Genomic DNA, 14097 nt, shown 5'->3' on the forward strand with positions numbered 1-14097 from the left:
AGAACATTAAACGTGTTGAGATCTCTGTGAGAGTTCAGCAGGGAGAAAAGATGCCACCTTGTGTCGTAGACTGCTTTTTCCATTTTCAGCAGCATCATGATTGAGGTGGACGCGGTTTCCTCGGCTCAGCTGTAAAGAATCTGAGTTCACTGATGGCCTTAGCGTGCATTAGTGAGAGGAAATGCTGACTTAAGCGCCCTAAGAGAAGAATCTCAGCGGATACAAAGATGTTTTCTGTGCCTTACGAAGCAGAGTTATGTGTTACTGTAAAAATCTGCGCTTTGGATGGAAAGCTACATGCTGTCATCTACTGTTCATTTTGGGCAAACACAGCACAGCACAGCAGGCTCCACTCTGCCTTCAGAAAAGCCACAGATGCTTTTTCAATGCAGACAATAAGACACAAAACAGCAAATGTAGATTTAGTGTTTTAATTATTATGTCCTGTATAACTGCATTGGCAGTTTTTTTTTATCATAATGAATTGTGCCCGATATTTAAGGGCAAAACAGTGGTTAAAAAATATAATCATGTTATCAAATATAAGACTGCTCTCATTATTACACATATTCCATATACAGTTATTGAACACATATAGTTTTTGAATACAGACTCTAACATGTAAAAATGTATCATGACTAACCCATGACATGTGACTACAGGATACTGATATTATGATAAACACATTCAAAGAGCATGAGAAGGGAATAATGCTGAATCAGACCAGGACTGGAGAGACAACATTTTCCCTCTCTCTACCCTCTCTGTCCTTGGTCCAAAGCAAACTCTGTACACTTGACTACATCTCTGTAACATTGGTTGATTTGCACTTGAGGTTTCAAGCGAGCGTTTGGTCAAGGTTGTGTAAACAGTTTTGAAAGGCACAAGATTATGCTTCGCTCTGTACATCTGTTCATTCTGTGGAAAGAGAAAAGAGGAATGTTCTCCATTGGCACCAGGAGGAGTATGTTCTAATCCACAGCAATATGACAGTCCCTCGCCAGCATCTGCAAGATACCTGCTGATATCTGAGATATTATCCTATGCAAATAATTACATACATAGTGCATTCCCTTTCTAATACCAAGCCGCACCGCTCCTGCCTAACTCAAAGTGACAAATTTCCAATATCCCATTTCCAGTTTATTAAGCTATACAGTATATTCAAGTATTAAGAGACCCATTGCAAAGTCTTAAAAAGCTCATTCTAAGCTTAACTCTCCCGCTACCAAGCAATGAGAGCTAAACTGCTTTTAAGGCAAACATTTGGAATAAAATATTCCCCGACTCCGCCCAGCATTGGATTGCATTAGTATGTAGAAAAAGCCATTGGTTGGTGTTTGTAAAGTTGTTCTCTTTACAAACAAGCTTTTAAACAACCTCTGACTCATGCCGCGCCAAAGCTGGAGGCAGCGTGGTTCCACATGGGCCCTGGAAATGGAACCTGAGCCACAGCACACACACAGAAAAGACAACAAAGGTGAGGATTATAGGTTAACAGGTGAAAGATCACTCATTCTGTGCATCCCATGTCTCTTTAATCGCCTCCATGTTTGCTGAATTTGCGTCTTTTCCTTGAGTCTAGTCCCCACCATTGTGGATGCACGGAGAAACACAAGGAAACCATGCGAGGAGAGGTGACGCAAGGAATTATGTTTTTGGAGACATTAGTAGGGGTGTGCTATTTCATCTCATTCTGTTACTGGTATCATTTTTAATATCATATGAAAAATTCGGTAGCACTTTACTTGAAGGTATCTACATAAGGGTGATATGACACTGTCATAACTATGACAGAACCTGTCATGAACATTATGTACATGCCATAAACGTTTATGACTGCTGTCATTAAGTGTCATTCGGTTTTTGTAATGACAAGTTGACATTGTTTGGGTTGTCTTGATTATATCAACTTGACATTAATCAAAGTGACATTACCAGAAGTTGTCTTTGTCATGACAAGTTGACATTAAATATGTTTGGAAAGTCCTTACTTTGACAACTTGACATTAACCAGGATGACATATTGTCATGACAACTTCACATTAACAAGAAATGCACCTTTTTTTGTGTTTATGACAAGTTGACATAATGATTATTATTGTTATGACAAAGACATCTTCTGGTAATGTCATCCTGGTTAATGTCAAGTTGTCGTGACAAAGACATCTTCTGGTAATGTCATCCTGGTTAATGTCAAGTTGTCAATATAAGGACATCCCAAACAAATTTAATGTCAACTTGTCATGACAAAGACATCTTCTGGTAATGTCACTTTGATTAATGTCAAGTTGTCATAATCAAGACAACCCAAACAATGTCAACTTGTCATTACAAAAACCGAATGACACTTAATGACAGCAGTCATAAACGTTTATGACATGTTCATGACAGTGTCATGTCATAGTTATGACAGTGTCATGTCACTCTTATGTAGATGCCTCCAAGTAAAGTGTTACAAAAAATTCTTACTGTGGTACTCATGACGTATCATTATAAGTCATACTGTTACCCACGGCAACAACAAGCATGGCTGAAAACGAAATTATTACAGACTCTGCGGTGGTTCCACAAAGAGGAGCAGCTTCAGTAGTGTGGAATAAACTGTGGCGTCCTGAATGTTTTATGAACAGCCCCGGACTTCTCAGACTCTTTTCGCTATTTTGATTCAGGGGGAACTCATTCAGCGGCTCCTCTGGCAGCAGCACAGCGTCTCTCCCTCTCCTCTCTCAAGTCGGTGTCGTCAAGTGATTTTGTCATAAACCTCTGGTAATGTGGACCTAAGTGACGCTCACAGCTCAACAATAAACTCCATATATGTGAATGTGTGATTTTAATAAAAGAAGGAAATCACCTGTTGATTTATATAAATAGATTCCAGGGGACATTTTTTGTATTTGGGAGCTGTTTAAATGTGGAATTAGTGGTAGATTTTATTTTGTACACAAAATCTGAATCTCACTCTGAGTTCCTGTGGTTGTTTACAAACTAAAGAAATAAGAGATCATTTTAGTTTAGTTGTTACTGAATATTTGAAGGCAAACTGTAAAACTACATCACTTGTTTTGCTGCAATTCCATTTTCTTAAATTAATAATATAGATATGTGTTGTTGTTGGGTTTGTTTTTTTTTTGTTTTTTTTTTTTACCAATTTGTCATATTGTTAAGAACATCGTTAGCACAAATATACCCTGAAATATCGTGACATTATTTTAAGGCCATATCACCCACCCCTAGAAATTAGACCTCCTTGCCTCTAAAGCATCATATGAAGCAACATCCTTTTCCTATGACACTGCAGCTGATCACAGATGGATCAGATATCAGTCGGCGTCAACAGCAGTAGAGAGCTGGTGGTGTTTGCATGTGTAGTAATACAGGCACAAAGCGGTAGTGTCTTCTCTCTGTTTGACAAAACACCTGCACACAAATAACCTACTTTCTTTATTTATACTGTGAACTGTGTCCTGCTCAATGCGTTTACATTATTTATTCATTTTTTGCCTCTGTATTTATTCATAAATGGTGGTGAATTCATTATTTTATAACCTATAATATGATTACGGTGATCACTGAACACTGGAAATGATTCATTATGCTAAATGTTTCAGGGAAAATATTATGTAACTTATCAAACCTGACACTCCAAATTATTGGCCTCACGTGTGACTGAAAGGATATGACAACGAATGATGTTAAAAGCGTTTCTAGCCGACAGAAAGACTCTCTGACTTCAACTGCATCTATAATGAAAGTTAATGGGGGAAATAACAGCTAATAAAAAGAAAAATCTGTCTAATGAATGCAGAAATTTAAACAGCTGATTTATTTTTATTACATGGTAAGTTAAACTTGCGAGTGACACACTTGAGTTTAATCTGTCTTAGGTCCGGCATGAAACTCCTGTGATGTTGTGATCAGATCAGTCCGATCGGTAACTGAGATCCAAAAAGGGTTGCTGGCCAATAAAAGACACGCAAGCTGCTCTATCTCCTCACTCATCAGAGCACAAATAAGAGCTCTGACACAGCCTTCAAGATGCTGCACCAAAGCGACTTCTGGTTAAAGCGAGGGGCGAGAAAATGTTAAATAAGAGACATGGGATGCACCTATTGATTCAGCCTAACAAATACTGGGAATGGGCCTGAATGTTGCTCATGCTGCCAGTGGATGGCACTAAATACCAACATTTGCATGCATCATTATCCACCGGTCTAGTTTGCCTTTTAATTCATGTATTTTCATGCTAACTTCATTCATTATAGAACCAGACAGGCAGCATCTTTTTCAACACTCAGTTACTTACGTGAAGTACTCCGATTTTGGAGTAGGATTTGTGTTAAATTCCGCCACCGGGATGCCCCTCGATGCAATCTGGGGGCCAAACATGGCTGCTGGGTAAACGATTGAAGACGTGCCCACCTAGAGGTTAACATCAGGGAGCGATGACACCGGTGTCAGCTTAAGATCTACAGTATGTACAGTATTGTAGTTCAGCTCTAGTCCTTGATTCTGAACAAACACTGTTTCATGTAATATTACACAAGAGGAGAATATATGACATGTATGCATGTCAACATGAGGATGACTCACCACCAGACAGAGATCACATGTTTCCATCTCTTTCTCCACTTTGGTCAGGATGTGAGAGTCCAGGGTTTCTCCGAAAAACACCAAGTTGGGCCTCAGAAGACCGTGGCAGTCAGGTTCGCCGCACCTTGATACAGCAGCGATAAACAGTCGGAGGATTAATTGTGTTACTCTGCATTTATCAAAGAATAATTAGCCACGACACAAAGGTGTAAATTCACACATGTATTTGCACTTGTTGTGTGGCCAGAGGTGGAACATGCTTGACTTTTAAAATCCATAAAGAATAAAGAATGATGATGTAGAACTTAAAAATAACTTCTTGTTATATTTGCTGAATTTTCACAGCAGTGCATGAGACAGATAGTCTGTGAAAAAAATCATGTTCCTCCTCCTCGTACTGCTTCGAATGACACTTCCTAGAGTCCACCACAGCTTAACTAAAACAGCCAATCAGAGCTGAGACGTGTCTAACACAGCTGTCAGTAATGTCAATCACGGCTCATGAACTGCGGTCAAACTGTCAAACTAGATAGTGCTAATAGAATGCTTTCAGAAACATATTTTAGTGTACTGTTTAGCTGTGAAATGAGATGTTTTGTGACCCACCTGCTACGTTGGAAACAGTCAGGCCAATAACTAAGCACCGCCCGCTAAACAGTACACTAAAATATCTTTCTATAAACATCTGACATTTCTTTTTCACTTAAATCTTTATTAAAATATTTTTGTGACACTGACATGTCGGTTACAACAGGATAATAAAATTATTTAAAAATAATAAAAGCTAACAAAACAAAAACTTCTTGGGTACACACATTTTTACATCTATTGACTATCATTCCAATCCTGTGTTGTCTTTTTGAGTCTTGTATAGAATCCATTTATCCCATTTTCTTTCTAGTTGTGCTTCTTGTAGTCTCAGTATGTGTTTACATTTCTCTATTAAAAAGATTTCATCCACAAGTGTTAGCCATTGGCCCTTTGTTGGGGGTGTTTCTTTACCTCAGTTCCTAGTTAGCTTTCTTGTTTGCTACTAGCAATATTTTGATCAAATATCAATCATTAGCAATAATATTTTCTTCAGAAAATGTACACAGATAAAGCACCAAACAACTGTTAGGAACATCATATCCTAGTATGTGCTGGAGCTCTTTAAGATATCTGACATTTAACAGAATCCTGATACATATTTACCTGCGCCAAGGAGGTTATGTTTTCGCCGGTGTTGGTCTGTTTGTTTGTCTGCAAAATAACTCAAAAAGTTAAGAACGGATTTTGATGAAATTTTCAGGAAAGGTGGATAATGGGACAAGGAACATACGATAAAATTTTGGTGTTGATCGGTTGAAGCAAAGTGGATAAAATAATAAATAAAGTCTATCGTCTGACAGCCTCAGCAGCAATTCCAATTTCTAAAGACGGTAAAAATAGCACCATCTGGTGGCCGGAAAGCACGTCTTGTTCTACTTGCTAAATATTGTTGTAATTCTAATGTAATTAATGTTCTGTGTTGGGAAAAAAGAAAGTGAAAAATACAAAAAAAAACCATTATATTCTGTGTTGGTACAAAATAAAAACAAAGTAAATACACCACAGTGTCTCCATGGTGAAGGCATATATAACCTAATAATCATAGTGATGCAAATAACCTAATTGTGATGCAGGCTGCAAAATCTGATGCAGAGGGAGAGGGAATATCACCTACTTGGCGGAGGTCTGCACTTTCTGAGTGCTTTTCTAGTTGATAGTGCTGCCTAGTTTGACAGTTTAACTGAAATTCACGAGCAGTGATTGACATGACTGACAACTGAATGAAAGCATCACTTTCTTGCTGTTCTTTATTGTTCAACAGTATAACCCATGTTCATTTTTTGTATGTGCATTTGAGCTAAAACTCAATTTTTTGGTCTGTGAGTGTGCAACACTTTGGCCATATTTAGCAACAGTTGCTAGCCTAAGGTCTCTGGGGAAAGTCAGAATTTTCATAGCAAACCACTACCCTCACATGGAAGCCCTGACTCCACCATCACTAATATGGGGATTGAGTGTAATTCCCAGGTTACCTCAATCCATTATAAAACCAAGTCCTGTGGGGCAGAGCTCCATAGAAATATTTTCTTCATTGAATTTGCACTCACAGTGATTTACTCGAGCAGCAGCTTGTTGCTACACCAGCACAACATAAATTCTATCAGTGAAAGAGAGGGAGGGTGCAAGTTTAAAAAATGATGACGCTGTTAGCCAAGAAAACCAAAGATCTATTGCTTGTATTTATCTCATTAATGGAATACTCATTAAATCAAATTCTAAGGGAATAAAAAAGAATAGGGGGAACTTAATTAGATGCACAAGGAACTGCAACAGGTGGTGAGGGAGAGCTGGACACAGAGGGCGCTGAGCAGGAAGGAGCAGCAGGTCCAGCAGCAGCTCAAAGCAGAGCAGGTGGAGGGTGGAGATGCTGGTTAATACAACTCATGTCTCACAAGCATACCAAATTAATTCCACTTAATCTCTCTTATCTGAAGAGCACAACTGGTATTACACTGAGATTCCACCATTAATTGAACGTTAAGTTAATGTTTAATGACCACAAACTGTCATGTCTTTGCTTTTGGTGTTATGGGATGTTCAGATATTTTGTTCCTTTGTTATATGACTTGTTTGCTGCCATAGATTTCTGTGCAACACAGGTTCGTTAATGCTTTTCTTTCCCGACACAACCTTCCCTTTTAACATCCTTGCACCTGCTCTTTAACAGCAGGGAATTTTTCATGTTAATTAGCTCACAATTCCTCTTGATATTTGCACAATCCTCCCTCAGATGCATGTATAAATAGAGGAGAGAGACACCTCAGTGCTGCCATGAATGCACCAAAGATGACAGGTAAATTGTGCTTTCAGGCTGGTGCACCTCTTTAAAGGCAGAATGAATAGGTTTGGATGCAGTTTGTAAACACAACATTTAAAGTTGGGCCCTCCTCCCCGACTCAACAGCTCCTCCTTGCTTATGATCCGGCACATGGTCGCTATGTTTTTATAGAGTCCCGCACTCACACCCTGCGAATTGTGCACCGCTGCATAAAGGTTGACGCATCAAGCACACAGCAGATTAAAAAAATGCATCCCCTCTGTTAACCTGCCATCCTCTTCCATCCCCTGAGTCCAGACCCTGACATCATCCTATCCCATAAACAATAAATCATTGAGAATTATTACATTTTAATTGAATTTCTGCAGAGTTTTATGGGTTATGGGTTTATGGGCGCGTAGTCCCACAGCGCTCAGGTGAGGCCTTTGCTTTATAAAAAGGTAGCGACCAGGTGCCAGACCATAAGCAGCAGGCATCCAAGAGACACAGCATCCAAAACATGCAAATACGAAAATGCATGCAAATTTTACTTTCACTTTCACTGGCGAGCATTTTTACAAACAGTAACTGACAATCCTGCTCATCTATTTAAATCTGTGCATTCCCATAAGCATTGCGACAGAAAAGAGACGAGACAAAAGACAACAGTCAGAGAAGTAAGTGAATCAGAGAGAAGTAATTTCACATGACGTGCTCTAAGGAGATACGAAGAAAACAAAAAATAGAGCTTTTGATCAGGAATGAACAGACTCTGATGTTGATTCTTCCCTCGGGCAGATCAAAACCAGTAGGTCACATCATATGATCAGAGATACTGGCAATTGTAAGTGGCAATGTGAGCAGCACTGTGAGACAAAGCACGGGGCATCTTTTGAGCAAACGCACCCCCTATAAAGGGCACAGAAAATAAAATATTTTATATCGTTCAATTATTTAGTTTGTTACATGAAACCATACAAGGTACAACTCCAGTAAAGTGGCACAGAATCATTGAATCATGACGCAAGTTAGACATTAGACATGGTGGGGGCATCCCCCCTGTTAAAAATTAACAAAGTGCCAACTGTGCTTGAGTCTATACATCACATTTAAGGAAAATCTGACTCATTCTGCCTTTAATAAGGGAAAACGCAAGGTGTGTTGTGCGTCAGAAAAGCAGTGCCAAAGGCTTAGTAAATCTGACCTCGGAGTTATTAATATGAAGTGACAGTAATCCCACCTTGGCAGTTTATCCACAGGAATCTGGGCATCAGCAACATCTGGGTGAGGTGAGCTGCACGTTAAGAGAACAAACACAGCGAGTTAAATGACACTGTACCCATACTGGGGTCAACCTGACGAGATCAGCCTACAAATCCTGCATGTTTATCAGTGTGTGTGTGTATACTCCAGAGGTGCTGCCTTTTACCCTTTGTCCTTTAGGGCAGCGCATATGGGGCTTCGCTTGTTCACGGTCACATGTCCACAACTCACACAGCGCGTCTCCATCAGATTGCCTGCAGTTACACACGCAAAACACAGCTGTTTTTCATTCAGGCCTGCCGGAGTCACAGAAAACATCTCCCTCACCACAGACTTTGTTGACAGTGATAGTTTTGTTTTTCTGACTCATACACAGTTAATTAAAGCAAGATTTTAGCAAATACAACAAGCACTTTTGCCACAATCCGCCCAAAACGGTGTGAAAACAGAAAAGTCAGACAAAGCTGTCTTGTTAAGATTGAAATGCGAGAATCAACTCTTCAAATTATGTCATCAAACTTTTTGGAGTTGGTGTACTGACATTAAATAAGTGACTAAACTCTGTGGGCTCATGGGATGTTTGTTTGAAAGACCAACAACTACAGTATGAATCACAAAATGATTCCATATTCCAGTAAAACCAGTGGATACACAATGGTGCAATCATAGCTTCCAGTAATCACTGACTACAGAGAGGCTTCAGAATTTCAGTTAGAGTCTGCTTCATTATTTTTTTTATTAATCCTGATAAATTAAAGGAACGGTGTGTAAGACTTGGGGAAATTTAGCGGCATCTTGTGGCGGGGACTGCAGATTGCAACCAGCTGAAACTTCTCCTGCTTAGCATTCCTTCAGTGTTAGGTTGTAACTGGGAGCCGAATTATCAGCAGAGGCCTCTTCCTCTCCATAACAAACGGACCAGGTGATTAAAACCAGTAAAAACACTGAATAAAATCGGTGTTTTGACGATGACATTTGGCATGTCCAAGACGGGCCGCGAGCCTAGCAACTGCTCATGTGTGCTCACCAGGTTTTCACGAGGAGTAAGGTTATCCGCAGAGGTCTCAAGGGACCGTAAACTATGATGGCCCTATCGAGAGCCATTGTTTGGTTTGTGCATTCTGAGCTACTGTAGAAACATGGCAGTGCAACATGGCAATCGCCATGGTTGAGAACCTATGCAGACATAAACAACTCATTTTAAAGTAACGAAAACACGATGATTTTTGTTTTCACTCACTATAGAAAACATACTAATTATATAATATTTCATTTCTGCCAATATATCCACATAAATCCTTCACACTGGACCTTAATGTCTTTTTATTTTACCCTCCCTCAGCATTTTTGTCTGCAGATGGCAACTTGTTCAATCGTAAACTTCAAAAGAAAAACACATCAGTTTATTTTTATTATTTTTCCTATACAATTAGTACTCAGTGCAACAGAAAACTTCCTGTGAAATTTCACAATTTCAGTCTCACCGTGAACCTTGAGCACATGTTTGGACCCAGCCTGTCGGTGCAGGTCGTCGATGCACTGGGTGATGACGACCACTGAGCGTCCCTGCTTCTTCAGCCGGGCCTCACACTCTGCTATAGCCAGATGGGCAGCGTTGGGTCTCTTGCCCAAAGTCATCTCCCTTCTGTAGTGGTAGAACTCCCAGACCCGTGACGGGGTGCGGGAGAAAGCCTCTGGGGTTGCCAGGTCCTGAGGATGCATCAACAGAGGCAAGTTTTAGGTAGAGGGTAGTAATTATAAAGGTAAGATTCAGAGGCAGGAATTGCACAGATTCTAAAAGCAGCATAGATTAAGTTTAAACACCTAAATTAGGGAGCAGATTATGATTTTTTTTGTATGAAAGACTATTTTCGTTCCTGGAGGTAAGTCTTGCTGCAGCCCACGACAAGCATCCAGATTATGCAACATACACCACTTCTCTCTTTACTGGCTGTTGCTGCTGAGATAAATCCACTGAGCTGTGAAGATGTATTATGTAAACATTAAGTACACCCACTCCACAGCAACAACTCTGAACCACAGCTGGAAATTAGACCAAACACTAAACTTTGACCTAAATACAATAAAGGACAATAAATAAATAATACAGCCACACAGAAGTGTGTGTGTTTTGCTTTTTCAGAAATTACCTGAGATTGCCACTTTCTCCACTTCTCATTTTCTCCCCTGAAGGTTGGTACTCCACTCTCTGCACTCACACCGGCCCCTGTGATGATTGCTATGTGCTTGGCTTTGGAAAAGACCTCGCGGAATTCAGACATGTCTGTCGGAAAAGCAACAGAAAATTAAGTGCTTTTTCATTGTCTTGATATGTTTTGTTACTACTGATCATTCTTAACTTCTTGTCGTGATATTTAGTAAGAGGTTTAAGTTTTTTTGAGACTACATGTAGAAATATTAAAGTGTTTTTCGGCCTCAGTCGCAGACTTTGCATTAGTGGAATCAGGAACAACTGATTTGAGAAAGAGGTCTATTTATGTGTCTGTACCTTTTTGTGAGGCGTCATAAAAACATTCAATTTGAACATTTCACTGAATAATTATGTTATGCACAGTGCCTGCCAAGAAGGATGCACCAATACTGACTTGACACAGCAGCAAATCAGCATTATATAAATCTAAGAGTCTTTTTTTGCTTTTCTTACCTGAGTTGGGTCTCGCTGTGTCCACCAAATGTCCTCTCGACACATGAGTGGAGCACATGCGAAGACCAAGAGCAAACACAGCTCGATTTTGGAGCAGCATTGTCACTGTTGTTACAGAAGAAAGAGAACACAAAATGACAAGAAATTAGCATGAAGTCCCTCTTTTAACTCATACCTTTAGTCGTCAACCTGGTGGTCTGCACGACATGCATTATGACTATTCTGTACTTAACTCTTCCTCACAAACTCATGTTGTGCATCCAAGCAAACCCACACAAAGGTCCCAAGGACAGCAAATACATCACACTACATTTGAGACATATGTGGGTCTGCATGTTATGCAAAATGAAAATCATATTGCGATTATTTTGACAGATATTGTGATGGCAAAATGAGTCACAGTTTTAGCGGAATGGTCATTTTTGCATTTCATCTTCACTGAACAAAAGAAATATAAAAATGCTAATATGATTTTTTGCTGGCGTACCAAACACACATGTTCCCTTACATTTGGAATATGATTAGAAGGCCAGACCATCTCTGCAGCACCACAATGCTTCAGTCACATTTTACCTTTATCAACAAATTCCATCTCCTGCAATTTGGATATTGCACTTGGCCATATTGCAATTTCAATCATATGCCTATATGCACATGGTGTAATAGTGTGGCCATAAAGAACATGCCATCTTGTTTTGTTTACTCATCAGTAGTTGCAGTGATTGGTGGGAAAAGCACATACTCAACAGTGCTCCGAGATATGACACTTTGGAGTTATTTTAAATGGGGAATTCAATAGAGCTAAGCCTGTGTATGTGCAGCTGCCTCACTATAACATCACTTCAACATATGAAACTGTCCATAGCGCACCAAAGGGAATGCCAAAATCTCATGGCACACCTGTATTTATTACCATGCACAACTGCCTCTGTAATGTGTTTTATCACTCTTATCATGACATATGTTTGTATTTTTTACTCATATCAAATAACAATTGACAACCAACTATAACTCATGAAGAATTCATTTTAAACCTTTTAAAATTACATCAAAGCCCCAATAGCAAATCACTTTAAATGGGAAATAATGATTCCCATGTGTGAACGGCGAAAAAAAAATAGGTTCCCTGTGAAGGTTTTCATTTCAATTTCTTGTTTAAAATGTCATTGTAAATAATTACAACAAAATTCAATGCACGGAATAAAACGGCAATCATTATAAACGTAATAAATAAATAATAAAGGAGGGGATAAGATATCATTCACACACAAGCATGCTCACATACAAACACAAGTAGTGCCAACATATGCTGTGAACATAAAATAAGTTCAAATTATTGCACATAAAATATATAAATGTATAAAGTTACTGCACTGGATGTAAGTATAAATATTAGATATTACTGGCTGTGTGAGTTCAGCAGCATTCAGTGTTGTTTGGCTACTTTCTAGATTAAATTAAATCAAATTTAACTTAACTTAATTTCATTTTCTGGGCAGAGTTTGCTTCTTTATTAAGAAATGGGTGTACACAACATACTGCTACAGTGAATTACATATTCATTCATACATTTTTGTTTAATCCCAGTTGAATATTGCAACATCACTGTGTGGTTATCTTAAAACCCCCAAAGCACACCATTTGAGCGCCACTGAAACTGGATATTTGCAGGAAAGCACGTAGTGAGGCTGAGCAATCAAAGCAGTGACACTCTTATCTCCTACCCTGCCATTGCAACAGAGCTGAGGAAGCCTGGTTATTGGCACTAATACTTACATCAATGCATTTAGAAATATGGGTTGAAAGTAAAAATGAGAGGCAGGTTTAAAACGGCCTACAAAGACAAACTAGCAAGGACAATAAGATAACTGGGTGCGCCCTGCATGCAAGGCTGAACACACAGGACTTGCCTACTGTGTCTAAACAGGTTTTGCAGGCTGCCATGTTAATGCATACAGACTGAAATCCATCTGAGGCAAGTACTTATGCACATATTCTGCATATTTCCGCATGTTAACAGCTAAGTTGCATCACGGTTGCTGCTGTTTGCCCTTTAAACGCCTATACGCCGTTTTCCTGTGAGGCAACCTGCAACTCCATGTCTTTATCTTGACAGTAAAGGTATTTAACTTTAGCTGGCACGTTCACAGTCTTTTACACACTCTTAAAATGTACGTTAGCATAACGTCGCCTTTAGCATCGTGAAGCGAGTTAGCTAACATAGGGATTAAATCTTGCCCTGCTCTGTCACATTAGCAGAAACTACCGCGCGCATCCAAACATGTTTATTTACAGGTGATATCAGCTGAAAACAACACCCACACATGCGTATTTAAATCACCTTACCTTTGTAACTCAAATGTCCTTACCTCTCTTTATGGTATTCGCACTTATAGGAGCGGAAAGTCACGCCGAGTTTGCTTGTTTACCTCTATCACTGCAATTATCATGAGAGGCCGTAAACACGCCGCACTGTCGTAAACCCGCGCGCTGAAAAATGCACATTAAACTGGAAAAAAAAAAGTGCAGTTCAGCAGCGCCATCTGGTGGTGGAGAGGTGTAACTGTGGTTCATTCAGGATGATTCATTCATTCCCCAAGATAGAGAGAGAGAGAGAGAGAGAGAGAGAGAGAGAGAGAGAGAGAGAGAGCACTTCATACTCCACCATTAAAGTCATACTGTGCTTTTACTGCGTTTCTATTTGTGTGCTATGCTGCCCTGCTGCAAA

General features: G+C 39.5%; 1 protein-coding gene across 1 annotated transcript; it reads right to left on the bottom strand.

Annotated features, from left to right (window-relative positions):
- Positions 1-1287: 1287 nt before the first annotated feature.
- LOC125902222 (NAD-dependent protein deacylase sirtuin-5, mitochondrial-like) lies at positions 1288-13865 on the bottom strand. The gene is made up of 9 exons (XM_049598415.1): positions 13739-13865; positions 11370-11474; positions 10855-10988; positions 10189-10414; positions 8871-8958; positions 8682-8735; positions 4594-4717; positions 4307-4422; positions 1288-1444 (listed from the first exon to the last, which is right to left on the bottom strand). Exons 2-9 carry the CDS (start codon positions 11467-11469, stop codon positions 1372-1374), a joined length of 915 nt encoding a protein of 304 aa, XP_049454372.1. The 5' UTR covers positions 11470-11474; positions 13739-13865; the 3' UTR covers positions 1288-1371.
- Positions 13866-14097: the final 232 nt, after the last annotated feature.

This window comes from Epinephelus fuscoguttatus, linkage group LG15 (genome assembly GCF_011397635.1).
Source record: "Epinephelus fuscoguttatus linkage group LG15, E.fuscoguttatus.final_Chr_v1".
Taxonomy (NCBI): Eukaryota; Metazoa; Chordata; class Actinopteri; order Perciformes; family Serranidae; genus Epinephelus; species Epinephelus fuscoguttatus.

Excerpts from the sequence above, each read along its gene's own strand:
- LOC125902222 (XM_049598415.1), bottom strand. The coding sequence starts at position 11,469 with ATGCTGCTCCAAAATCGAGCTGTGTTTGCTCTTGGTCTTCGCATGTGC. Across the intron at positions 4,423-4,593 it reads CATGTGATCTCTGTCTGGTG|GTGGGCACGTCTTCAATCGT; the intron begins GTGAGTCATCCT and ends GTTAACCTCTAG. Across the intron at positions 1,445-4,306 it reads CCAAAATCGGAGTACTTCAC|GTTCCATTTCCAGGGCCCAT; the intron begins GTAAGTAACTGA and ends GCTGTGGCTCAG.